Here is a 27,332-nt window from a genome sequence, read left to right on the forward strand (position 1 = left end):
CTTCTATAATTTTAACTCTCTTAACTCAATGTGAAAGAGATTAGGTGGAGATGACTGACAGTGATATTTATTCCATGTTAGAGTTGCCTAACACAGCACAAGCCGAGAATGACTACAGATCACAGCAAAAAGGTGAGTTAACCAAGTTAGCTTGGAAGCTGTTTGTAGTGACTCTAGACCATAGATTAATAAGAAGTAGAATAATTTTGGAGTAGAGGGTACAGAAAAATTGAGGATAATCTGAAGAAATACTTTGGGTTCAGTCTGAAGTCATGAATTGGAGTATGGAAATTTGGTATATGGTATGGAATATGTTAGTAGTTCTCAGATAAACTTTTTTTCTAGCCATTTACTTCTATTATCACATCTAATGCCTGGCTAGGACAGTGCATTATTTTTTTTTATTGCCTCTGAACTAAAGCAAGAACTGTATTGGGAAAAGTTTCTCTCTTTAATCATGTTTGGAGTAAACTTGGACCAGCTATTTAATTTCTAAACATGTTGTTTTTATATGAAATGAGGAAGAGACCAATAATTTTGCTAATTGGTAATGGTAAGATTTTGTCAGAAAAGAAACTAATTCACATTTGTAGGTGTTTTTTCCCCTCATTCTAGTATAGTACCAGAATGGTAATGAGGGATGAAAAGGTGAGAACACTACAGATAAGCAGTCCCTTTAATTCAGGGGATGTTGAGGGCAAACAAACAAACAAACCCCCCCCCACCCCCCGGCAAAAAAAAAAAAAACCTTTATGTAGAATCCTGACAGAACACTATCTGAGACAGACAGATAATAGGGTAAATGTCCAAATTAATATTTGATTTTATATATTAAGCAGATAAGTTCCAGAAGAATATATTCTTTAGTGTAGTTCTTTAAGCTTTCTTATTGCTACATAGTCTTATTGATAATGATTTTTAATGTTGTCTGTCAAAAGCATTGCCAAGGTCTGGGGATGTGGCTCAAGCCGTAGCGCGCTCGCCTGGCATGCGCAGGGTTGCTGGGTTCAATCCTCAACACCACATAAAAATAAAATAAAGATGTTGTGTCCACCGAAAACTAAAAAAATAACTATTAAAAAATTCTCTCTCTCTCTTAAAAAAAAAAAAGCATTTCCAAAATATGCTAAATCATTCCCTTATACTTGGGCAGTTAGATTTATTTTTATTGCTATAATTATATAGCACATTTTATTTGTATATTCTTTTCCTTCTTTTGGATTATATCTGTGCTAATTTCTAAGGACTAGAAATATTAATATACATCTTGAAGTATAAGTTCAATTTATCTTATAACTGGTGATAAATTGGAACTTAATAGTTGGAACAAGTATAATATAATATGTAATTAATATAAATTAAGAAATCTATTTTACTTTCTCAAATTGGATGGTGTTGTACAACAAAATATAATTATGTTTTGATAAAATTTTATCATTTAACATAAGATCTAAAATGAATGTTTATTTCATTAAATGTTCTTGTATGGTTCAAATGTATTTTAAAATAAATTTTTTTAGTTGTAGATGAACCTTTATTTTATTTATATACGGTGCTGAGAATTGAATCCAGTGCCTCACACATACTAGGCAAGTGCTCTACCACTGATCCACAACCCCAGTCCTACAAATGTATTTTTTTATGTGGCTAGAAATCTAGTGTTTCTGGATTCATCAGTCAAAATATTTGTCATGTGGAATTCTCTCTTTCTAAAGGCATCTCTCTCTGTGAATTTCTTTTAAGCAATTCAGAACAGTTCATAGATACGCATATATACAGAATAATTTATCTAAAATTTAAACAGAAAAATGAGGTACAAATGGGCAAAATTGATTTCCTAATTAAAGGTTTATCAAATAAAGGAGTCAAAACTAGAAGTTGAATGTCTTAAGTTTACATAATTTCACTCTTTACATGTAATACCTACAGTATCTGACTATGAGACACCTACGATTTTGAAATAAAAAGTTTTGGGGAAAATACTTCCACTTTTCAAACTGAAAGATCATTCTTAGATATAAGTTGTATGCAGCATAGTTAATATGAAGTAATGTTTCATCTTTGAGCATTCTTTTTTTCATCTTTAGACATTCTGTCAACCTAAACTCACGGTGCTTCCAATAATGGGAGTTTACAAAGCAAAAGGAATTTTTTCATTCACTTCTGAGATGCAAGTTATTTTATTTTTGTTTAAATTTTGTTTATTTAAAGATGGAGTAGCTAATACATTCACATGGTTCAAAATTCAGAAGGTACAAAAGAAAATAAGGTAAAAAGTCTCTGGCCTATCTCTGTCCCTCCCCATTTGTCTTCTCCAGAGGCAAACAACATATCAGATTCTTGCACAAATCTTAGTACATCCTGTTTGGGGAATGATTCTTTGTTGTTGTTTTTTTGTTTGTTTGTTTTTGAGACAGGGTTTCAATATGTTGCCCAGGCTGGTCTCAAATTTGTGATCTTCCTGACATAGCCTCCAGAATAGCTGGGATTAAAGCATGTGCCACAGCTCCTGGCTTAGAATTCTTTCCCATAACTATATATTTTAAGAATCACTGCTTATCAGCAACAAATAAACAAAACACTCCAAATATTCTGTTGTTAGAAGCTGCAAACACATTTTAGGGGAATATCAAAATATATATGGCCTTTTTTAATATTAATCTTTTAGTTTTAAGTGGACACAATATTTTTATTTTATTTTTTATGTAGTGCTGAGGATAGAACCCAATGCTTCATGCATGCTAGGTGAACACTCTACCACTGAGCTACAACCCCAGCCCTATATTTGGTCTTTTATTGATTGGCATTTAGGTTGTATTAAATTTTTTCATCCCACAAAGAAAACTGCCAGGAATAGCCTTGTAAATATGACATTTTGCACATGTTTACGTAGCTATAGAAAAATTTTCTTAAAGAGAAATTGCTGGGCTGAAGGGTAAATACCTTTGTAGTTTTGGTAAATATTGCCAAATTTTCCTTCAACCTCTAAAGAGGTTATACCAACTTATATTCTCACTACCAAAGTATAAGAACAAGTAAGCCACAATTTCAAAGGAAAAAAAGTTTTCTTTAACTTCGTAAAAAAGTATCTTTCTTGAAATAGGTGTTTGTGGTACTTTAGACTTTAAAGCAAGTCCCTGAGAGATTCAGGAAAGAAATTTTTTTTTTTTAATTGGTACATTATATTTGCTCATAATAGTTGGATTTGTTGTTTTATATTCATACATGCACACAATAAAGCAATATAATTTGGTTATATCATTCCCCCAACCCCACCTTTCTTTTCGTTTTTCCTTTCTAGCTTCTACATATGAGAGAAAATATATGACCCTTGACTTTCTGAGTTTGGTTTATTCAGAAAAGAAATCTTCATGGCCTGTGTCTTAGTTCCCACTAGACCCAGTTGCTTCAAGATCCCATATACAATTCCTTTATCTTTCTTCTGAGGATTTTGTGTTGGATTCTGTTTTTGTAGCTTCTTCCAGGCCTTCTCTTGCTTGCCTTGTGGCAATAGCTCTGGGGCTTCTGAATGCAATTCTTATGAGTTTACTGCTATACCAATGGATTCAGTGCCAGGGTAAGTGCTAATTTAAGGTAAAATTAATCTTTCATTTTATCCATTTTACATTATAAAATTGGTATAACATTTGAAAAATGAAAAATAATTCAAATAAAATAAGTTGCCAACTGTATACAACACTTCCTAAGTGTAGCCTCCTCATTTTGGACTATATGCATTTATATGAGTGTTTATTCTCTTAACAATATTGCAAACAAGTCTTTTTAAAATCTCTCCAATCCTCCCCACCCCCAAACAAGGCTTGGAATAGTTTTGACCATAGAATACTTATAATGTTGTATATTGTTTTTTGGTTTTCCATATTGTGTCATAATAGTTTCCTACTTATTACCACATTTATCATATTTAAATCATAGTATTTATGGTGTTTAACCACTCACATAAGCATTTGGTTGCCTTCATATTTTCTAAAACTAGTTTTCCAAGACTTAGTTCTTTAAGGTCCTTAAATCTGATGATTCAGAGGACGGAGTTTATTTTTTCACAGTCAGGTTCCTAACTTAGGTTTATGTAATGGGGGATAATTAATGACAGATTACATAGAACTTATTCATTAGGATTCTAAGGGTTCAGCCTCAGGACTCTACCTCACACCAAGTCCTACTTTGACAAAACAAATGGGGAAGTTTTGACAAAAAGTGGGTCATGATTGTACGGAAAAAGCACAGATCTATAAAGTGCCAATTTAATAGTTTGATGTGCTGAACTCTCTATTGGTCCCATGTCAGGCCTTCCCATAGAGAGTTACCTAATCTTCATAGGAGAAGGGCTACCTACTCTACTCTTAAACTCTTAAATCTGGAGTAGATATGTGAGTTATTCTGCTATTATTATTATTATGCTAGGGATCAAATCTAGACCCTTGCAAGCACTCTACCACTGAGCTACATCCACAGTTGTCTGTTCTGCAATCATATATCTACACATATGCTTATGTGATATAATGACACATGCTTGCTCATTGTAGAATTGTGCTTATATATGAGTTTTTTCAAATATGTTTCATGGAAATAGAAAATCAATAAAATTATGGAATCTTGTCTGAGATTATCTTGAAATCTTATTCACTTCTCATATTTTTCACACTTTTAAATTGGTACATTTTAGTTGTACATAATGAGGACTTGTTGTTACATGAACACAAAATATAATAATATGACTTGGCCAATATCACTCTCCCTCTTATTTTTTTAATATATTTTTTAGTTGCTGATGTACCTTTATTTTTTATTTATTTATATGTGGTGCTGAGATTCAAACCCAGTGCCTCACACATGCTAGGCAAGCGCTCTACCACTGGGCCACAACCTCAGCCCTCCCTCTTATTTTTAAAAGAACTATAATCTAATCATTTTAAAGGAATGAGGATTGTCTATTTAAAAGAACTCAGGAAAATTCTATGCTTTTCACTTTAGCATTAGATATTAGATATGTAACATTAGATATGTTTCTCTGTTAGAATTTCTTTCTTTCTTTTTTTGTAGTACTAGGGATTAAACCAAGGATCTGGCACAAGCTAGGTAAGTGCTCTACCACTGAGCAACATCCCAGCTCTTTTTATTTTTATTCTGAGATAGGGTTTTGTTAAATTGCCAGGTTGGTTTTGAACTTGTGATTTTCCTGCCTCTGCCTACTGAGTAGGTGGGATTGCAGGTGTGCACTGTTGCACCCAGCAGAAAAAAAGTTTAATTACCTACAGTAAATCAGTTGTGCAGAAGTGTAAGTATTTTGTTCAGTTTCCAATGGTGATAGTCATTTTTTTTTTTTGGTATCGGGGATTGAACTCAGGGGCACTCAACCACTGAGCCACATTCCCAGCCCTATTTTGTATTTTATTTTGAGACAGGGTTTCACTGAGTTGCTTAGCACCTCACTTTTACTGAGGCTGGCTTTAAACTTTCGATCCTCCTTACTCAGCCTCCTGAGCCACTGGGATTATAGGTGTGCATCACTGTGCCCAGCTGACAATCTTTAATAATCAACCTTTCATTCTAGTTGTTTGTTCTTTCTAGTTTCTTTCCTTTTTTTAATACACCATATGGGATATCATGTTGACGTTGGATATCCTGAATGATTCTGCCTGATTTAAGAATGTACATTATGAAGTTATACAATGTATGTGTCAAACATAAACAGTAAACAGATATGTATCATGCAAATGCAGATTTATTTTATCTGGTAAATATATATCACATGTGCATAGAGGTCTCTGGTGTGAATAATATGCTCTCCACAGTCCCAGGCATGTGTACTACTTTTTCTTTTCTGCTCTTCACAGGCACATCCTTGCCTGGTGAAGAGAAGGCTAGTGGTGTGAAGCATTGTGTTTGAGGCCACACATTATTACGCATTTCTCTAAACCTCAATCTGAAGGTGGTGGGACAAGGAAGACACTGAGAATGCCATATTTCCTTTTATCGTCCTTTTCATTTCCAAATCTATTTGTTCCATAAAGATATGAACCAGGTCTTCTTCCTTTCTAGGGTCCAACTGCTTTACTTGTGCCAGCTGTCCTAGCTGCCCAGATCTCTGGATGAGACATGGTAACCATTGTTATTATTTTTCAATGAAGAAAATGGACTGGAATTCTAGTCTGCACTTCTGTTTAGCTGAAGACTCAGATCTCCTGATGATAACGGACAACAAGGAAATGGTAAATACAAACATTTAGAAGATGTAGTTTTTATTTTTTAATGATTGCTGTTCAAATGTGCCAGGTATCTTCTTTAAGCAGCAAAAGGAGCCTGTGATCTTGGGGGAGGCTGTATTCATCCCTTTCCCTCTCCTCCTCTTGTTTTCTCCGGCTCCACTCTTGCCTTTTCCCCTCTCCTTCCCTACTCCTTAACTACTATCTGACCTCAGATATAGCAACCAGGTGCTGTGTAGGCATGTATGTATATGTGTGTGAGTGTTGGAGGTGACAGGATTGGGAGTATTACAGAGAGGAAATAGAATTGAAGTGCAGGTCTAATTAAAACAAGCATCTGGGCCTGTAGGTTCAGTGATCTCGTGTTTGAGGTGGGTAGATCATTTGAGCCTTGGAATTTGAGTACAACTAGGCAACATAGTGAGACCCTGTCTCAAAAAGAAAAAGGAAAACACACACACACACTCACACACACAAAAAAAAAAAAAAAAAAAGAAAAGAAAGAAAGAATAAAGTAAAAGAAAGAAAAAAGGAAAAGAAAAAAAAAGGAGAAAAAGATCTGGGCATGGTAGTGCTTGCCTGTAATCCCAGTGGCTCTGGAGGCTGAGGCAGGAGGATGGTAGAGTTCAAAGCCAGCCTCAGAAACTTAGTGAGGCCCTAAGCAATTTAGCAAGATCCCATCTCAAAATAAAAATAAAAAGGGCTGGGGCTGGTGCTGAGTGGTTAGCACCCCTGAGTTCAATCCGTGGTACAAAAAAAACCAAACAAACAAACAAACAAAAAAAAAAACAAAAACAAAGAAACATAAGATCTAAAAACAAGAAGGTAGCAAGTTCCTATACAAAAGCCAGTGAATTTGGGAAGGAGTGGAAGAAGAAGAAAGATCCTAGAGGTAAAAAGATCATGGCAGGGGCTTAAATGTCTTCTTTTAAAATATTTTTTCATTCATTGAAATTCAGTAAGTTTCAGACTGGGAAACAATGTCCAAAAAGTTGGATGGAAGAAAGGAAACTGTGTGTGTGTGTGTGTGTGTATGTGCGTGTGTGTATGTGTGTGTGTGTGTCAGTGTGTGCACACGTGTGTGTGCATGTATGATCATGAACATCTTGCAGAACTCAGCAGTTGGGATTCCATTTCCTATAGTCCTCTCAAATCCTTCATATCCACCTAACATCTGTTAGTCCTATGGCATCTCAAGGCAATACAAGGAATTCATGTTCCAGGCACAAAAATCAATCAACTTCAATCCTAATATGAAGAAAATAAGAAATCCTAGCTTGATTTTTAGGATTTAGAAATCCTAGTGTGATTTTTTGATTTTTCATGCTGACTTTTATTTGTTTTGATAGTCATGTTTTCTTTTTTTGAGTAGAATCATGTCACAGAGAACACTTTATTACGAATTAAACTGTATTAACATCCCTTGGAGAAATCCAGACAGGCAATTTCTCTATAGCACTTAAGTAGAACATATAGCCCCTAATTTTTATAACTTCCTATTTTAAGAAAAGATTAAAGAATTTTGATTCTTATTTCAAATAGATAAAAATTTCTATGAAAGGAATACTCCATGATTTGAAATTCTTTTTTTTTTAATTTTAATATTTATTTATTTTTTTTAGTTTTCGGCAGACACAACATCTTTGTTTGTATGTGGTGCTGAGGATCGAACCCGGGCCGCACGCATGCCAGGCAAGCGCACTACCTCTTGAGCCACATCCCCAGCCCTGAAATTCTTGATAGAATTTAAACTTCAAATCATTCCACCTCTGTGATCGATGTTTCCTTTATGTCTTCCCTGATCTAAGGCAGAATGCATTGGGCTCTATTAATTAGATGTGAAATCTTTGTTTTATGGTTTCTGATAATAATAGCCTGGTTTTCTGGACCTCATGGCAGCACTCCTACTCTCATTCTAATGTAGCTGCATCTGAGGACCTGAGCTGACTGCAGTCAATAGCAGAAGTGAGCAACGACCTTGAAACATTTGCCCAACATTGCAAATACCAATAAACAGGAGTACTGAGTCATAATGAAACACATTGCCACAGAAAATTGTGATATGACAGCTACTTAAATTATACAGTGTGACAATGAGAGATGAGGAGGGAAAAGAATAGGGTACAGAATATCTGGGAGTTGGAGATACTTCTGTTTCTCTGAGGTATTCAGAGGAAGAAAGGGACCTACAGGGATTTTGTCCTTCCTTTCTTTCCTTACATTCCTTGCATCTGTGTCCACTGTTGGGTAAAGTGAACAGAGTTAAATTGGCTGCATTTTCAAGATGAGACTATTTTCTCTTAAGACCCTTTGGTTCAAGTCAGTATTGGAAAGGGTAAATATCTCCGTTAGATTTAATATCCACAGATAAGTTTTACTTTTGACATTCCTGAGGATTCTTGCTTGATTCTCTGGCTTCTTTTTCTCCAGCTTTTGTCATATTCTGTAGAACCAAATTTACATATCCAATTTTCAGAGTCGCTTGTCCTAGCATTGTTATTCTTTTGATCTTAAGGCAAGGTTTATATACTATTTTAGGATATGTGTGATGTTCCTAGTATTATGCTTGGGTCTGAACAGTTACCAAAAGAAAATATATATATATTTTTTTAAAAAAGATGTGTATCTGGGCTGGTTAAGACAGAAGTTTTTCAAACTGGCATTCCATTGGTGAATACCGCTAGAGAATGACGTGCTATATACTGGAGGCTAAATGCCTGTTAAGAAAACTCTTTTTACACTTTTAAGTAATATGTTCAATGTTGTTCTTCAGCCTCCAGACACCTGTGAAATACCTCTAAAGTTAAAGCAATAGATCCAATCAATTTTAAATTTTATGAGTACTCTGTATTGTGCTTTTTTTCAAGTCAATTACATTCATTACCTCAAATTGTTTACAAAAAAAAGTGTCTGAAGAAAATTTTAGTGATGATATTAGAAAATATGAGACTGTTTAAAAACACATGGGTTTCTACTGTTTTGGAACATCCTGCATTTTATGTTCTGCTTTTATCACATAACATTATTTCTTCTTTTTTAAAATTTGTTTTAAGTAGTCATAATGACATTATCTCATTCCTATTTTTTTCTAACACTAAATTATTTCAGGCAATTTTTAAAAATTATGAAATATTTATTTAAAAATTATTTTTAATAATTCTGCATTACTCTGCTTTGCTTAAATATTTTCACATTAGACAAAATTCTGTCTATGCCCAATTATTATGATCTATGAGCATATTTATATAAATTATTTTTATTGGGGTCATTTATATTATTTTATATTATAATCCCTAAAGTTAAGTTGGTTAATAAAAAATGACTAATTTAATAGCTTTGGTATGTTATCAGTTATTGTTGATAGTTGAATAATATAGATGCTTTATATAAACTATGTTAATTTTGTCAGTTTAAGGAGTTTGTTTTGTGCCTTAATAGTATTTTAATTTCAATTTAAAATATTACCTACAAAAAATGTGTGTCTGTGTGTGTGTGTGTCTGTGTGTATAAGGTAAAAATATCAACCTACAAAAAAATGAAAGAAAAGAAAAAATGAATCTGATTTAATTTGCTTGAGTCCTGTCTTTACCTCGCTTGTTACTTCTAGTTCTTGCAAGTTTTTTTCTACAATAAAAATGAATATTACTATAGTGATGCAGCTCTTAAGTGCTCTAGTTCATACACTCTCTGGGGGATAATATTTCTGAGTTAACACCTTTATATCTTCATGCTTTTTTTTTTTTTTTTGCCACACACATGCATACACGCATACACGCACCCACACACAAATTTGCTGAGTACATAGAAAAGTAATTGCACTCTGGGTTGAAGGCTCTTCCAAATAGGAAGATTTTCAAGTGAAAGTGATACAGTAAAAATTTTCAATATATAGCCTCAGCAGTAGGAAGTAGTAAAAAGAAGTGCTCAAGTGGCTCAGAATTATATGGGTACTGAAAATGACATAGTGCAGGAATGGAGTTTGTAAGTGGGCATCAATTAATCCTAGCTTTTCAGATGCTAACTGAAAAATCTGAGAAAAGCTTTATCCATTTCTGTGTTTTATTTGTTGTCATTCCCCCTCTGTCTGGGAAGGTCTCATTTGAGTTGAGACTGAGACCTGAATGACAGCCATATGAGAACCTAGGGGAAGGTATTGCAGACAGAGGGAAAAGCTATGCACAGACCCTAGAGGAAGAATGCATTTGGCATGTTAAAGGAGCAGAAAGAAAGTGCATGGGGCTGGAACTTAGTAAGTGAGTAAATAGTTGTTAAGGGCCAGACTACGCAAGACTGTATACATAGTGAAAATTTTAGATTTTTAGGACCAAAACCTAAAGAAGAGAAAATAGAAATTATTTAGACGTGAAATACCACAAAAGCTTCTTGTACTTCCTATAGCATCTTTTCTGGGAGTGCAAAGAGGTTTCATGCCTTTCCTGACTTTATAATAGGAAGTCTTTATTTTCTGATAAAAAGTCCAATTAGTTAAAGGAAAATGGCTCAGTGTAGCCCATGAATCCTTATTGTTCAGCAATCATTTTCCAGGAGTAGAATAAAAATGACATAAAAATGGGATGTCTGCTGGTATCATAATCACTACATTGAGTTGGAATTTTACTGCTTTCTTGGTTTCTTAATAAAAAACACTGTTTCCTCCTAAAGAAATTATCAACTAATTCAATTCATATTCGAGTGATTAAGCTGTCGTTAGAAAATATTTAAAGTGTAATCATTCATTATGTTAACAGCAATTCTTACACCAAAATTAATCTTCTTGAATTTATTCTTTATGTATAGAGGTAATTCCCATAGGATATAAACTTTAAAAACTGTAAAACCATACAGAGTAAAGCATCTTTTATCTGTTCCTTTGGGGAGCATGACACACATAAGTGGTGTAACCAATTTAAATTTGCCTTAGTCTTGTTCTCTTGAGAATGTTTTTTTCTTGTCATATATAAGATTGATGAGGATTTGGAAAATGAGCTTGGTGAGAAAACACAAGTGTATTGCTATAGGATCAATCATAAGTTATGCATTCAGTGATGAGAAAGAGGACTGTGTCTGCAACAATGTTTGGTTTCTTTCTTTTCAGTACCTATCAGGTGTTCTATCTAATCAAGGAGGAAGTTGCAATGAAAGGTAGAGATGTAGCATTATCTTATCTCTCACATCAGAATATAATATAGACATAAAGGTCAATTGTAGGAAGCTGCTCCTCCTTGCAATTAATAGATCTCTAGAATTAGAAATTAAAAGAGGGATGAGTTATTTAGGGTGGATGCTTGTTGTAGTCAGGTTGGGCTGGTAAAAAAAAATCCCTTAGCATGAGTGGCTTGAACAACAGGCATTTATTTATCTCTCACAATTCTGGAGGCTGGGAAGTCCAAGATCAAGGTACTTGTAAATTTAGTTCCTGATGGGTGCCACTTCCATTTTATAGAGGGCTCCCTTTTTGTTGTGTCTTCATTTGGTGCAAAGAGAGCTTAGGTCTCTTATTTTAAGGACACATAAGCCACCGGAGCTCTACCTTCATCACTTCACGTAAACCTAATTACCTCTTAAAGATTCCACCTTCCCAAGCCTTGCCATTGAGGGCTGGGGCTTAAACATATGGATTTTGTGGAAGGTGGACCAAAACTTTCAGTCCTCCACAGCGGTAATAAGGGAGGTCTGAGGAATAATTATTCACCATGACAACAGAACCTCTTAAATTTGCTGCATCTTTCTCATCTTTCCTCATCATCTTCAATCTCCCCTTTAGAGCTTGCTTAAAGATTTCATCCGTGAGAATTTTCACTGGATGGGTCTGAGGAATAATTCTGGCTGGAGGTGGGAAGATGGATCAGCTTTAAACTTGCCAAGGTAAAGGGCTTCAAAGGAGTGAAACAAAATAACAAGGAGGAGGAAGCTGAGGGAAAGAAAAAAATGACATGACTCAGGGCTTGATAAATAGATGAAGGATAGCAGGTACAGAGGAGAGGAAAGGCTGTAAGGAGAAGAAAATAGGGGCCAAAAAAGGGAATGAAGAGTGGGTGGACAGCGGGAAAGGGGGAAAAAAGGGTGATTTTTATTTTTTTTAGTTGTAGTTGGACACAATACCTTTATTTTATTTATTTATTTTATGTGGTGCTGAGGATCGAACCCAGGTTCTTCCATGTGATAGGTGAGCCACAACCCCCGGCCCCTAAAAGTGATATTTTAGAGGGAGGCTAATGAAAAATTTTAAAAATATTTATTTTTATGTGGTGCTGAGGATTGAACCCAGGACCTCGAATGTGCTAGACAGGCATTCTACTGCTGAGCCACAACCCCAGCCCTGAAAAATTTTTATTCTTCTATTGTTTCGGGAGTTGAGTGAGAAAGAATTTGCTCAATTTTTATCCTTTCATGCTTTTCAGCTCCCTTACTGTGCATGTTGCCACAAGTGATGGACTTTTCTGAATTCTTACAGGATTATTTCTAATAGCTGGATACAGACGTGTGGTGCCATCAATGAAGATGGTCTTCAAGCTTCCAGCTGTGAAGTTCCTTTGCAGTACATCTGTAAGAAGGTCAGACGTTGATGCAAGGCAGAACTGTACTGAATCTCAGATCTGTCATGTATATTTGAAAAGAGGGGAGTGGCCATTGGGCTTCTGGGCCAGCCATGGAATATATTTAGTGAATGCAAAGCCTACTAACATAATGGTATTAGATGAAAGACTAATGTGGCCTCTAGAGATTGATACTGTACTGCTGGTTTCTCTTTGAGACAATTTAAGTATTATGTTAATAATAATACTTAAAGATCATATTTAGGCAAATTTATAAAATAGATAAAAGTTTGCTTTTAGTAGTTTCACGCTGTCTGCTCACGCTGGTTCCCATATTCCCCACCTCTACCATCTCTGTCAAAGCTATACCTAGTCTTCTATCAAAGGCTGAATGGATCAAGAAATGTTGTATACATACATAGTGGAAAATTATTCAGCCATCAACAGAATGAAATCCTATCATTTGTAGTAATATGGATGAGCCTGGGGGATATTATGTTAAAGAGAAATAAATCAGACACAGAAAGACAAATACCTTATGTTCTCATGTGTGAAAACTAAAAAAGGTTGATCTCATATTTGTAGAAAGTTGAATAGTGTACCAGAGGCTGTGAAGGGAGAAGGGTGGTAGAGTTTAGTTAACCATTAGATTGAGGAGTAATTTCTAGTGTTCCATAAAACAGTAGGTTGACTAGGTTAATAATAATTTATTGTGGATTTCAAAACAGCCAGAAGAGAGGACTTTGAGTGTTTCTATGTGTTTGATATGATGGCTATGTTTATTAGCCTGAATTGATCATTATACATTTTATGCATGAATTGAAATATCACACTCTACCCTACAAATATGTATGGTTAATATGTGTCAATTAAAAATAAAACCCAAAGAAGACATAAACTTTTCTGTGTTTTATTTATTATGAACTGATCTGAAGAAATCTCTGTAAATATGTATTATTGCTCATGTCCTAGAGAGGTTTTATGTTTTGATGGGTTACTATGTTAACTTCCTCTTGAGCATATCTTTTTTGTCTTTACGCTGACCCTTTGCAGATAAAATTATATTCTAAAGAATTTTGCCAACTGTGAGAAAATACACAGTGGAAAGTGGGTGAGAAGCTTTGTGTTTCTCAGCTCTTCACACTTACATAAAGACTGAGTCTGGTTTTTCTGAGCATTCATAGATGTGGTTGAATAACCCAAGGTGTGACTATCTTTTCTATGCAGCTGATATGTGATTTGTGTATTGATTTCATGACAGTTGTTAATCTAATAAGGCATTTTCATAGATGAAAGTTTACAGAAGCAGTTTATATGGTTGGGTTTCCAAATTTTTTTAGGCACTAATGCAGCAAAAATGAGAAAACTTCATTATTTCTCCATAGTGGAGTCTGGACATACATAAGGAGAAAAGGTGCTGTTTAAAGATACAAGAGACATTACTTAAATAGGCCAAAATTCTGTGATTTTTTACCAGATTGTCATTTGTTTTGTTTCTTTCATCATTCATACTTTTTGATAAAAATATTTTTTTTAATTATAGATGGACACAATATCTTTATTTTTGTTTATTTATTTTTATGTGATGCTGAGGATTGAACACAGGGCCTCATGCATGTGAGGCAGGCACTCTACCACTGAGCTATAACTCCAGCCCCTTATACTTTTTTTTTTCTACCACTGCATCTCAAACACCTAAGATAGTGCTTACATTCAGTGAATATTAAATAAATACATGGATGAATAAAATAAATAAACTTAAAAATATCCTAGCTGTTTTTGTTAACCCATCAGTTAGAAGTATTAAAGGCAAGAAAAAGAGGATATCCTAATCCTCTCTTAACTACCCATTAGCTAGGTCAGTAGCTGACTCTAAAAGGGCAAACGGTAAGATTAATCTGGATATCATGCTCACAGAAAGAAGTAGTAGAAACAAGCTGCTTATAACCTCTTAACTTTAGGTTCTGGAGCAAGGGTGTCCCTGATTTATGGATATGATCGTAATGACATCAACTTTGTTAAGGATGTAATGATAGTGATTTCATTTGGGCCACTGCTTGGTTGCTATAGGCTGCACAGTTTCATTCATTTAAATGAATGAAGGGGCATTGTTAAGCCTTTAGATTCTCACCTGAGCAAGCAGGATATATGTGCTTTCCTTTGTAAGGTAAGCTCAGACTTCTTGTAAGCTTTTCTTAGCTGTTGTGAGGATTAGGTTGTATTCATCACTGCTTAGTCTTCATTAAGGATGTTACAATAGAATTAACAGTTGTTTATTTATTCCTTAGACTTATTACTTAGGAGCTAAGTTTAGTTATTGACTCAGCTCCTTTACTTTGCCTGGTATAATAAAGTTTGGTAAAAACTAGCAACTGAATATTTTCTCTCAGGATCTAAATTTCACAGTTGATTCCTTTGATGAACATCATACAATAAACATATCTAGAATGTGCAATATTTAGAATAAAACATTATTAAGACAGTAACACAGCAGTAACAAAATGGGAATGAAGAAAGTCCAGAGAGGGAAAAAAAACTTCTATGGAGGCTACTCATATATCTAAGGCTCAGTAGGGAAAGATTAGATAATCCTTTTAATATAGCAAGAACCTAAGCTCTTGTCCTTTTCATCTTTTGTTATTTTATTTTACTTTAATAAATGTTTTTTGGACCTTGGGTTCAGCCACTAGAGTTAATCAATCAAACTCCTCATTTTGTGAAGTCAGCTTCTTTCCTAATCCATATATGTGTCTCTCAGGGTCTGTTTATCTTTCCGCTTCTTTCTGTATCCCCACATCCATTCACCTTTCCTGCAAAGGAGCACACTTTGCTGTTAGATTCCTTAAGCGTGCTTGTTTCCTTATGAAACAGTTTTCATCTTCATTTGTTTCATATGTAATTAAATGATTTTAAATATATCTCACTGTTTTCTTTTTTCACCAGTGTTAAGTTTTTGAAATCTATCCATGTTGCTCTATGTGCTTGTAATTCATCCTTTTATCTGCTGTGTAGTATATCCATTTGATGTATCCATTCTCTCAATGACATTCAGTTTGCCTTTGTTTCTCTATTTCCAAAAATGCAGGAATGAATATCCTCTACATATTCCTACTCCCAACTCTTCCTCCACCTCAAGCAATGGTCCTACTCTGTTATTTAGATAACAAACTAGAGAGTTTACTGATTGATTCTTTCCTTTCTTCCTTTCCTTCCCACTCTGTTCATTCCTTTATCCTTTTTCTCTCCCTTTCTCCTCTCCCTCCCTCTCCATCCTCCCTCCCTTCCTTCTCTTTCTCTTCTCTTCCCTCCCTCCCTCTCCCGCCCATTTTTCTTTCTGTCCTTCCCCTCCCTCCTTTCTTTCTTCCTTCTTTTTCTTTCCCAGGAAGCCTGTTGCACTGAGCTACAAACCCACCATTAAAAAAAAAAGATATTTTGGAAACAGAGTCTCACTAAGTTGTTCAGGCTGGCCTCAAACTTGTGATCCTCCTCCATCAGCCTCTGAGTTGCTGGGAATGACAGGAGTACACCACAGTGCCAGACTCTTTCTCTTTTTTAAAATTCACTGTATCAGCAAATTTTCTTGTGTATACCATGAAAGTACATTTTAATTTTACCACTTTTCTCCATCTCCGCTTTTAACTCTAGTCCAAACCACTGTGTGGTTCACCTGGATTACAGTGACAATTTCATAATCACTCCCACCTATAAAAACAAACCCACACACACACACAAAACCCCAAAACAGTTCTGTTGAGGTACATTTGACATACAGTTAAGTGGAACATTTTATTATATATAATTTATTTTCTATACAATTTTATTAATTTTAATATATATCTCTCCATGAAATCATCAACACAATCAAGATAGTGAATGTGTCAATTACTCACAATGGGTTCCTTGTGATGTTTTGTATTTCTTTTCTTTCTCCTTCTGTCCCCTAGTTCTTCCATTTTCCTAGGAAATTCCCATTCTAATTTCTGTCACTATATATGAAATTGTATATTCTGAAGTTGTATAGTATGTAGAGAAACATTCACTATGTACTCATTTTTTTTTACAAATTTTATGATTCATCCTTGTATTTATCAATATTTTAGATTTTTATTGCTAATAATCTATTGTATGGATTTATCATATCATATTAACTGTTCAATTATTTATGAAAATTTAGGTTGTTTCTACTAAATAATTGAATTAACTGTTCAATTATTTATGAAAATTTAGTTGTGTCTACTAAAACAGTTTTATAGCTATTGTGAATATTTGGGTACAAGTCTTTGTATGGACATAGACCTTGTTTTCTCTTTGGCAAATAACCTAAGAGGTGGGATAACTGGATTAAATATAGGTGTACATTTTATTCTATTTTTTCTTTATAAGTTGATATTATTTAAAAATGACTGATCATAATTGTATACACTTATGGAGTACAATATTTTTATATTATTAAGCTTGTTTTTAATGCAGATCTTATCTTGACATTAAATGCAAATGTCCTGACAGCCAACTGTTTCAATAATCCATATCACATTGGCTTTCCTTCAGTTTCTCAAGTACATTTTGCTCCTTCTCACCACAGGGCCTTTGCATGTTCCATTTTCACTGGACATTTTTTGTTGTCTGCTACGTGATTTAGACATTCATCTTTCAGTGGACAATAAAAACAAACTGCCAGTTCCTCCAAGGCAGCCTTTCTTAGGCTACAGTTGTATGCTCCCTGAACTTTGCTTTTCACACACTGTCACTTACATTCCCACAAATTATCTGCACTCTGGTAATTTCCTGTCTTACTCTTGCCCACTGTACGTTAGGACTGCATGCTCAGTTAGGACAAGTCTGTGTGGCTACCCCCAGTGGTTAGCAGAGTGTCTGTTATACAAAAGGCACTCAGTTTTTGCAGAGGAACCAAGGAAGGAGAGGGCAGACTTACTATGGCATTGTTAAACATCTTCAGAAGGATAGCAGAAGCTGTAGGGGCTGGCGATGGTGGGCGGGGAGCAATATAGCTCAGTGACAGTACTTTCCTACATGCATGATATTTGGGTTTGATTCCAAGCTCCACAAAAGAAAGAAAAAGATGGCAGCATAGTGCAGTGGTAGCATGCTATAGCTGGTAGCTCAGGGGAGAAATGGAAACTATCCTTATGGAAGTCCCCTTCTCTTTTCTTTCTTATAAAATGAATCTATGCAATGAAAGCCCAAGACTAGTTGCTTTACTGAGAATGCACTCAATTACAGAACTTTTAATTTACTTGGATCAAGGTATTTGTGACATTTCTTGGTCCTGTCTTGCCTTATAAAGAAGGGAGAAACAGAAGAAAAATCCCCAAAACATGAAAATGAGATAATTGTCATTAAAAAAAAATTAAGCAGGTGTTTTTTTACTTTACTATATTTCTAAAAGATATGAAGTTAGAGTTCTTTTTAAATTGTATACGTTTATTGTACAATAATGACTTTCTATACCTTGCTTCAGGCCCCACTATCTCAGATTGTATTAGTTTTCTTGGATTGCCATAACAAAGGTTACCAGACTGGGTGTTTTGAACAACAGAAGTCTATTTTCTCACTGTTTTGGAGACTAGAAGTTTGAGGTCAAGGTGTTTGTCACATGGATTTCTTCTGCGGCCTCTCTTACTGGGGTGGAGTCAGCCAGACTTCTCCCACTGTCCTCATGTGGTCCTTCAGGGTGTCTGTGTCTTAACCTCCTCCTTTTTTCCCCCATATATATATATTTTGGTACATTGTGGTTGTGCATAAGGTGGGGTTTGTTGTTACATATTCGTACATGTGCATTTTATTGTTTAAGAAAATACCAAACTCTTTTCCAAAGTGATTGTACCATTCTACAGTCCAATTAGCATTGTGTAAGAATTCCATTTCCTTTACACCATAGAAGCTTAGACAATCTTTTTAATTTTACCCATGGTATAAGTATGGAGTGATATCTCACTGTGGGTTTCATTACCATTTCCTTAAAAAAATAATGATGTTGAGCATCTTTTCATGTGCTTATTTGCCATCCATGTATTTTTTAAAAATTTCTTTTTTTAAAAAATATTTTTAGTTGTGGATGGACACAGTAACTTTATTTTGCTTATTTATTTATTTATTTTTTACATGGTGCTGAGGATCGAATTCAGTGCCTCATCTGTGCGAGGCAAGGGCTCTACCACTGAGCCACAACTCCAGCCCCCATCCATATATTTTTTTTTAAAGAGAGAGAGAGAGAGAGAGAGAGAGAGAGAGAGAGAGAGAGAATTTTTTTTTAATATTTATTTTTTAGTATTTGGCGGACACAATATCTTTGTTTGTATGTGGTGCTGAGGATCGAACCCGGGCCGCATGCATGCCAGGCGAGCGCGCTACCGCTTGAGCCACATCCCCAGCCCCCATCCATATATTTTTGATTAATTATCTATTCAACTCTTTTGCCCATTTGTTTTCTAGTTATTAAGCTTTCAAAATTCTTTATATATTCTCTATAAGTTCTTATCAGATATGTGCTTTGCAAATGTACACCTTTTCTTCAGTCTGTGCCTTGTCTTTTCATTATCTTAGCAGTGTGTTTCAAAGAACAGAATTTTTAAAAAATTTTGGTGAAGTTCAGTTTATCAGTATATATTGTAAAATACATATTAGACCTTCTATCCTATTTCTTCACATAGCTCCTTGGAGTCTTCTGAGTGATGAGTGTGTTTCCTATGCTAATGAATTCCCAGTGGCTCTTAGATAGCTTAAGGTTGGGGGATGCTCACCAAAATGACCAAGGCACTTTTAGAGGGTTGGGACTTTAAACCCCACCTCCTCACCTCCAGGAAGGAGAGAGGTGCTGAAGGTTTTTTTAATCAACAGTGACCAATAATTTTGTCAGTCATGCCTACCTAATGAAGCATCCATAAAAACTCAAAACCGCTGAGTTCTGGGAGCATCTGGATAGCTGAACAGGTGGGGTTTCCTGGAGCATAGTACATCCCAAGAGGGCATGGAAATCCCACGTCCCCTCCCTAATATGCCTTACCCCTGTGCATCTCTCCCATCTGGAAGTTCATTTGTGTCTTTTGTAATATCCTTTATATAAATGAGTGAATGTAAGCAAGGGTTTCCCTGAGTTCTGTGAAGCACTCCAGCAAATTAACTGAATGTGAGGAGGGGTTGTGAGAACCTGGTTGATCAGAAGCTCAGGCATAACCTGTGTTTGCTTTCAACTGACATGTGATATTGGGGGCAGTCTGTGGGACTGAGCCCTCAACCTGTGGGCTCTGATGCTATCACCATGTCAGAATCAAATTGAGTTAGAGAACCCCAGCTAGTATCTACTTGAGAATCCATTGAAGAATTAATTGCTTGATTGGTCTGTGGGAAATCCCCTGTCCCCTTACATTTAGTCACAGAAACTGTCTGCGTGTAAAAGTTTCTTTCTGGGGGAAAACAAATAGTCTTTTTTTTTTCTTCTCCTGATTATATTTTGCATTACAGTTTGTTATTTTGTTATCTAAAAAATATTTGCCTAGTCCGTGGTCATAAAGATTGCTTCTGTGTTTTAATCTAAAAATTTTGTAGTTTTAGGTTTTGCATTTGGGTTTGTGATCAGTTTTGATTTAACTTGTGATCTGGTATGAGGTGTCAATTGAAATTACTACTTTTTTCTTATAGCTGCCCAATTGTTTCAGTACCATTTAACTACCTCTTCTACACTGACTTCCCTTGGTACCTTTAGTGAAAATCAGTTGGTCATATTCATGTGGGTCTATTTCTAATTTCTTTTTTGTTTTGTTTACTTATATGCCTATTATTTTATTTCTTCCTCACAGTAATTTTATAAGTCTCGAGATCAGGTAGTGTCGTCCTCCAATTTTGTTTTCTTTTTCAAAATTATTTTAGCTGTTCTAGGTCCTGTGGTCTTTCCTATAGATTTTACATAAATATCTTTTTCATAAGTTACTTTGTATATATATCAGGGAGAATTACTGGGTCATGGGAATATGCAATTTAAATTTTATTAGATAATTTTAAATGGTGCATTAATTAAACTCTCCAGCAGTGTATGATTTGAAGTGTCTATTTCTTTGTGCCCTCACAAGGCAAAGGTGAGGTGAACCACAAGTTCCTCACAATCATGATGACCTTTTACTCCTGGCTCCAACCTTGAAAAGTAGAGATGAGTTTTCACTTAGGAGGAAGAATTTCAGATTCTTTACATTAGAGCATCTAGAAGGCAAATCATTCCCTTGATAGTAATGATCTCTCTGAGCAAATCTTTGATGATAATAATAGTCATTATTTCCATTATAGTATTGAGGTGGAAAAATACATGAAAGGGAGGAGAGAAAACTTCTAGCATAAAGAAAAGAGTATTAATACGATGTGATAAAAGCTCAGGAAAACCTGATTTTCAAGGTGGAAGAATCACTCATCAGTATAAAATGTCAAAGAGCTGTGAATTAGCGTAGTGAAAGAAAAGCATTCAATGAAATTGGCAATATGGATGCCGTGGTTCATTACTCTTTATTGGTGTGATGGTGACAGATGACACTTTGAGTAAGCCAACTAATGAGTAGGTGTTAAGGAAGTAGAAACAATTCACTTAGAAGATTCTTTTAAATGAAGTTTGGTTATGATAGGAAGGAAGAGATAATATCTAAATAGTTATATGTAGGGTCACTATATTTCAAATATGGATAGGAGACAATAACATATATTTAAAAGTTGATATGGATAATTCAGTTGAAAGAGAGTTTAAAAATGCATGCAAGAGAAAGAATATTTCATAGACCAAGATCCTTGAGTCAGTGAGTCAACATGAGACCCAGCATACAACTGGAAGAAATATCTTGGGTGGAAAGAGTGCCCCTTTTCCCGTGGGTGGAGGAAGAATGGGTGAAGGTTCTGATATGTTTGTAAGTGATAGGGAAGAAATGTAGACTGTTTTTGCTTGGTAAACTTCATTTTCTCAGTGAAATGAGACAAGGTCATGTGCTAAGAATGATAGGTTTGGGGGTTAATAGCAGAATTTTGGAATAATCACGCAGGAAAAAGAAACATCTACATGGAGATTGCACTGCTGAGCAGCACTGAGCTGAGGTCAGGCGGGAGGTCACACATTTTTTAGTGATTTCAGTCTGCATTATTGCATGATTTTTGGCAGCAGCTCGTATCAGACTAGTTGTAGTAACAGACAAGTCAGATGATAGAAATGATGAAGAGTTGGGATTTTTACTGGGAGTTTTCAGAGAAAGGAAAAATGCATAAGAAACTGAAGGAGTTAAAAATAGAAAAGAAACCCAATTAGTAGGCATCCTGAAGGGAAGGACATGTTGGATAGGAAAAGCTTTGGGAATGGCAGTGTAGGACATGTGCTAAAAGACCACACTGAACATTTTTGTACCTATGTCCCGTTTCTCCACAATAGATGTCTAAAATTGCCAATCATGGGCCAAAGTGTCTGGTAAGTTAAAAATTATAATAGATGCTACTAGACTACTTTCAAAAAGGTTGAAGCAATTTTACTCCCACTAGCAATGTACAAGGATACTGCTTCTCCCTTCTTAGCTCCACATCATCTCTATGTTTTATATTTTGGCTTATTATTATTATTATTCCTGTGGTAGAAGAGAAATGATATATCTTTTTATAATTTGTATTTCTTTAAGTACCATTGGCTTTAAGCATATTCTCGGGTTAATCATTTATTGATACTTTCTCTGAGTTGTATATTTATATCCTTTGGTCATATGTTTGGTCAGGTTTTTCTTTCTTTTTCTCATCCACCTATAGATGCTCTTTGTATATTAGTGATAATGACCTGTTTTCAGTCACACATATTGTAAACATTTTCTTTCTATTAATTGTTTTTTTAAACATTATAGAGGAATTTTTCTTCCCATTTATGCATTTAAAGTTTCAAAAAACTGTATACTTAAAAGTTAACAAAAATTGCATATATTTTGTGAACAACATTTTTTTTTCAAAATCAACCTATATGTAATGAATTTAAAAAATCAGGACAATATTACAATTATTCAATAGCCTATTGTTTTCAATTATGTATGACACTAACAAAAGTTTGTTAGAAGAGAGAACAGCTACTAATAATCTGCACAGCTACCCTTCCCAACCATCTCTGAATGTTCATAAATTCTAAAACACATTTGTCTTCAATAGCATATTGTTTTGAAATAAATATAAATGCATTGTGCAATGACTGATTGAGCTAATTCACATGTATTACTTCACATATTTATCATTATTTTGTGGTGAGAATGAGTTGCTTAGGGCTTTGCTAAGTTGCTGAAGCTGGCCTTGAATTCCGTAATCTTCCTGCCTCAGCCTCCCAAGCCTCTGGGATTACAAGTGTGTACCACAGCACTTGGCCCATTTTGAATTAAAAAAATGTTTTTTTTCAGTTGTTGATGGGACTTAATTTATTTATCAATTCATATGTGGTGCTGAGAATCAAACCCAGTGCCTCACACATGCTAGGCAAGTACTCTACCACTGAGCCACAACCTTAGCCCCCACATTTAAAAAAATGTTTTTTAAAGAGAGAGAGAGAGAATTTTTTTTAATATTTATTTTTTGGTTTTTGGTGGACACAACAACTTTATTTTACTTTTATGTGGTGCAGAGGATCGAACCCAGCGCCCTGCACATGCCAGGCAAGCGCATTACTGCTTGAGCCACATCCCCAGCCCCCCATTTTAAATTTCAGTCAAGTCAAATCTCTTATTTTTCCTCCCATTGTAGATTCTGGTTTTCCATCTGGAATCCTGTACTTTGGATTCTACATATAGTTTTCCAAAAATTTTCTAATAAGTTTATATTTCTTGTCATTATTTTGTTTTACAGTTTAATGCTTAAATAATTTTTTCCTGATATGAATATAGGAGTAGAAAACATGACAGAATTTTGGGACAGAGTCCTGAATCATTGTGAAGGAGGGAACAGGTTTGAGGGGGACAGTGACAAGAAGGAGTAGAGGATTGGTGAGTATGCTTCAAAAGAAGTCACTTTTGGGGGGTACTTTTCTGGGATAAAAAGACAGTCATGTCTTGCATAATGGCATTTTGTTCATCGAGGGACCAAATATACTATGGTTGTTCCATAATATTATAATGGCACATTCTTATTGCCTAGTGACACCATAGCCATCCTAACGATAAGCTGTAGTAGAATGTGTTACTCATTTACTTATTTTTATTGATTTTATTTTTTTAAACACACAACACTGGAATGTATTATAATTCTTGTTACACATATACAGCACAATTTTTCATATCTTTGTATAAAGTATGTTCACGCAAATTCACATCTTTATACATGTACTTGTTTTTTTGCATTATAATTCTTATTACACATATATACCACAATTTTTCATATCTCTGTATATAAAGTAGGTTGACACCAATTCAAGTCTTCATATATGTACTTTGGATAATGATGTCCATCACATTCCACCATCCTTGCTAATTCCCTGCCTCCTCCTTTTCCCTCTTCCCCATCTATTCATCTATTTGTCCCATGTTCCCCGACCCTACCCCACTATGAGTCAGCCTCCTTATATCAGAGAAAACATTTGGCATTTGTTTTTTTGTGATTGGCTTACTTAGCATTATCTTCTCCAACACCATCCATTTACCTGCAAATGCCATGATTTTATTCTCTTTTAATGCTGAGTAATATTCCATTGTGTATATATGCCACACTTTTTTTTTATCCATTCATCCACTGAAGGGCATCTAGGTTGGCTCCATAGTTTAGCTATTGTGAATTGTTCTGCTATAAACATTGATGTGGCTGTGACCCTCAGTATGCTGTTTTTAAGTCCTTTGGCTATAGTCCGAGGAGAGGGATAGCTGAGTCAAATAGTGGTTCCATTCCCAGATTTCCAAGGAATCTCTGTACTGCTTTCCATATTGGCTGCACCAATTTGCAGTCCCATCAGCAATGTATCAATGTACCTTTTCCCCCACATCCTCGCCAACACTTATTGTTGTTTGTCTTCATAATAGCTGCCATTCTGACTAGAGTGAGATGATATCTTAGAGTAGTTTTGATTTGCATTTCTCTGATTGCTAGAGATGATGAGCATTTTTTCATATATTTGTTGATTGATTGTATATCATCTTCTGAGAAGTGTCTGTTCAGGTCCTTGGCCCATTTGTTGATTGGGTTATTTGTTTTTTTTGGTGCTTAGCTTTTTGAATTCTTTATATACCCTAGAGATTAGTGCTCTATCTGATATGTGAGGGGTAAAGATTTGCTCCCAGGATGTAGGCTCTCTGTTCACCTCACAGATTGTTTCTTTTGCTGAGAAAAAACTTTTTAGTTTGATTTCATCCCATTTATTGATTCTTGGTTTTAATTCTTGTGCTATAGGAGTTTTATTAAGGAAGTTGGAACCTAATCCCACATGATGAAGATTAGGGCCTACTTTTTCTTCTATTAGATGAAAAAGTTTAATTTCTGGTTTAATTCCTAGGTCCTTGATCCATTTTGAGTTGAGTTTTGTGCATGCTGAGAGATTTGGGTTTAATTTCATTTTGTTGCATATGGATTTTCAGTTTTCCCAGCACCATTTGTTGAAAATGCTATCTTTTCTCCAGTGCATGTTTTTGGCACCTTTGTCTAATATAAGATAATTGTAAATTTGTGGGTTAGTGTCTGTGTCCTCTATTCTGTACCATTGGTCTACAGTCTGTTTTGGTGCCAATACCAGGGTGTTTTTGTTACTGTTGCTCTGTAGTATAGTTTAAGTTCTGGTATAGTGATGCCACCTGCGTCACTCTTCCTGCTATGAATTGCTTTAGATATTCTGGGTCTCTTATTTTTCCAGATGAATTTCATGATTGCTTTTTCTATTTCTATGAGGAATGTCGTTGGGATTTTGAATGGGAATTGCAATTGGTGGAGTTCTTTTGGGTCTTCTAGGTATAGAATCATATTGTCAGCAAATAGTGCTAATTTAAGTTCTTCTTTTCCTATACATATCCCTTTGATTTCTTTCATCTCTCTAATTGCTGTGGCCAGTGTTTCAAGAACTATGTTGAATAGAAGTGATGAAAGAGGATATCCCTGTCTTGATCCAAGTATTAGAGGGAATGCCTTCATTTTTCTTCGTTTAGGATGATATTGGCCTGAGGCTCAGCATAGATAGCCTTTATGATGTTGAGATATGCTCCTGTTATCCCTAGTTTTTCTAGTGTTTTGAATATAAAGGGGTGCTGTATTTTGTCAAATGCTTTTTTTGCGTCTATTGAGATGATCATATGATTCTTATCTTTAAGTCTATTGATGTGATGAATTACATTTATTGATTTCTGTATGTTGAACCAACCTTGCATCCCTGGGATGAATCCCACTTGATCATGGTGCACAATCTTTTTGATATGTTTTTGCATTCAATTTGCCAGAATTTTATTGAGAATTTTTGTATCTATGTTTATTAGAAATATTGGTCTGAAGTTTTCTGTCTTTGATTTGTCTTTGCCTGGTTTTGGGATCAGGGTGATATTGGCCTTATAGAATGAGTTTGGAATTACTGCCTCTTTTTCTATTTTGTGAAATAAATTGAAGAGTATTGGTATTAGTTCTTCTTTAAAGGTCTTATAGAACTTGGCTGTGTAACCATCCAGTCCTGGGATTTTCTTGGTTGGTAAGCTTTTTTTTTTTTTAATATTTAATTTTCAGTTTTTCGGCGGACACACATCTTTGTTTGTATGTGGTGCTGAGGATCGAACCCGGGCTGCACGCATGCGAGGCGAGCATGCTACCGCTTGAGCCACATCCCCAGCCTGGTTGGTAAGCTATGGCTTCTTCTATTTCCTCACTTGATATTGGTCTGTTTAAATTGTGTATATCTTCCTGTCTCAATCTGAACAAATTGTATGACTTAAGAAATTTGTCGATGCCTTCAATGTCTTCTATTTTATTGGAGTATAAGATTTCAAAATAATTTCTAATTATCCTCTGTATTTCTGTAGTGTCTGTTGTGATATTTCCTTTTTCATCACGTATGCTGGTAATTTGAGTTCTCTCTCTCCTTCTCTTCGTTAGTGTGGCTAAGGGTCTGTCAATTTTATTTATTTTTTTCAAAGAACCAACTTTTCGTTTTGTCAATTTTTTCCAGAATGTGTTATTTATTTTTGTCTTGATGCTGCTGTAAACAGAGCTATTGTACTGCCAGTCATATGAAAGTATAGCAACACTATTATGTATAGTACATAATGCTTGCTAATTATAATCAATTATTATGTTACTGGTTTATGTGTTTACTATACTATACTTTTTATCATTTTTCTTTTCTTTTCTTTTTTGCAGTGTTGGGAATGGAACTCAGGACCTCACGTGTGCTAGGCAAGCACTGTGCAACTGAGCCACATCCCTAGCCCCTTTATCATTATTTTAAAGTGTTCTTTTCTACTTATTAAAACATTTTACTACGAAACAGTGTACCATGTTACATTGGCACTAGCCTCAGACGTTTCATGTAACAAAAGGACATATCAGTGAAAAAAAGGGTCTCTATCCCCTGACCCTCAAACTACCCAATTTCATTCCTGGTAAA

General features: G+C 35.1%; 1 protein-coding gene across 3 annotated transcripts; it reads left to right on the forward strand.

Annotated features, from left to right (window-relative positions):
• LOC139705247 (killer cell lectin-like receptor subfamily G member 1) lies at nt 1-27,212 on the forward strand. Of its 3 annotated transcripts, none has more exons than XM_071610397.1 (7): nt 2-132; nt 3,476-3,577; nt 6,064-6,233; nt 11,992-12,092; nt 12,682-12,781; nt 26,456-26,566; nt 27,086-27,212. In XM_071610397.1, the coding sequence occupies exons 1-6, from the start codon at nt 51-53 to the stop codon at nt 26,543-26,545; spliced, it is 645 nt and encodes a 214-aa protein (XP_071466498.1). In that variant the 5' UTR covers nt 2-50; the 3' UTR covers nt 26,546-26,566; nt 27,086-27,212. The 3 variants fall into 3 exon arrangements, with proteins under 3 accessions (XP_071466500.1, XP_071466498.1, XP_071466499.1); XM_071610398.1 differs by having other exon boundaries at nt 26,456-26,562; XM_071610399.1 differs by lacking the exon at nt 3,476-3,577 and having other exon boundaries at nt 1-132.
• The last annotated feature ends 120 nt before the right edge of the window (nt 27,213-27,332 follow it).

Source organism: Marmota flaviventris, chromosome 3, assembly GCF_047511675.1.
Source record: "Marmota flaviventris isolate mMarFla1 chromosome 3, mMarFla1.hap1, whole genome shotgun sequence".
In the NCBI taxonomy this organism is placed as follows: domain Eukaryota; kingdom Metazoa; phylum Chordata; class Mammalia; order Rodentia; family Sciuridae; genus Marmota; species Marmota flaviventris.

Bases quoted from the DNA above. Each gene is read 5' to 3' on its own strand.
- LOC139705247 (XM_071610397.1), top strand. From the start codon at position 51: ATGACTGACAGTGATATTTATTCCATGTTAGAGTTGCCTAACACAGCA. The intron at 3,578-6,063 runs GTAAGTGCTAAT...CTTCCTTTCTAG, and splicing joins CCAATGGATTCAGTGCCAGG to GGTCCAACTGCTTTACTTGT. The intron at 12,782-26,455 runs GTCAGACGTTGA...TTTAATTTTCAG, and splicing joins TGCAGTACATCTGTAAGAAG to TTTTTCGGCGGACACACATC.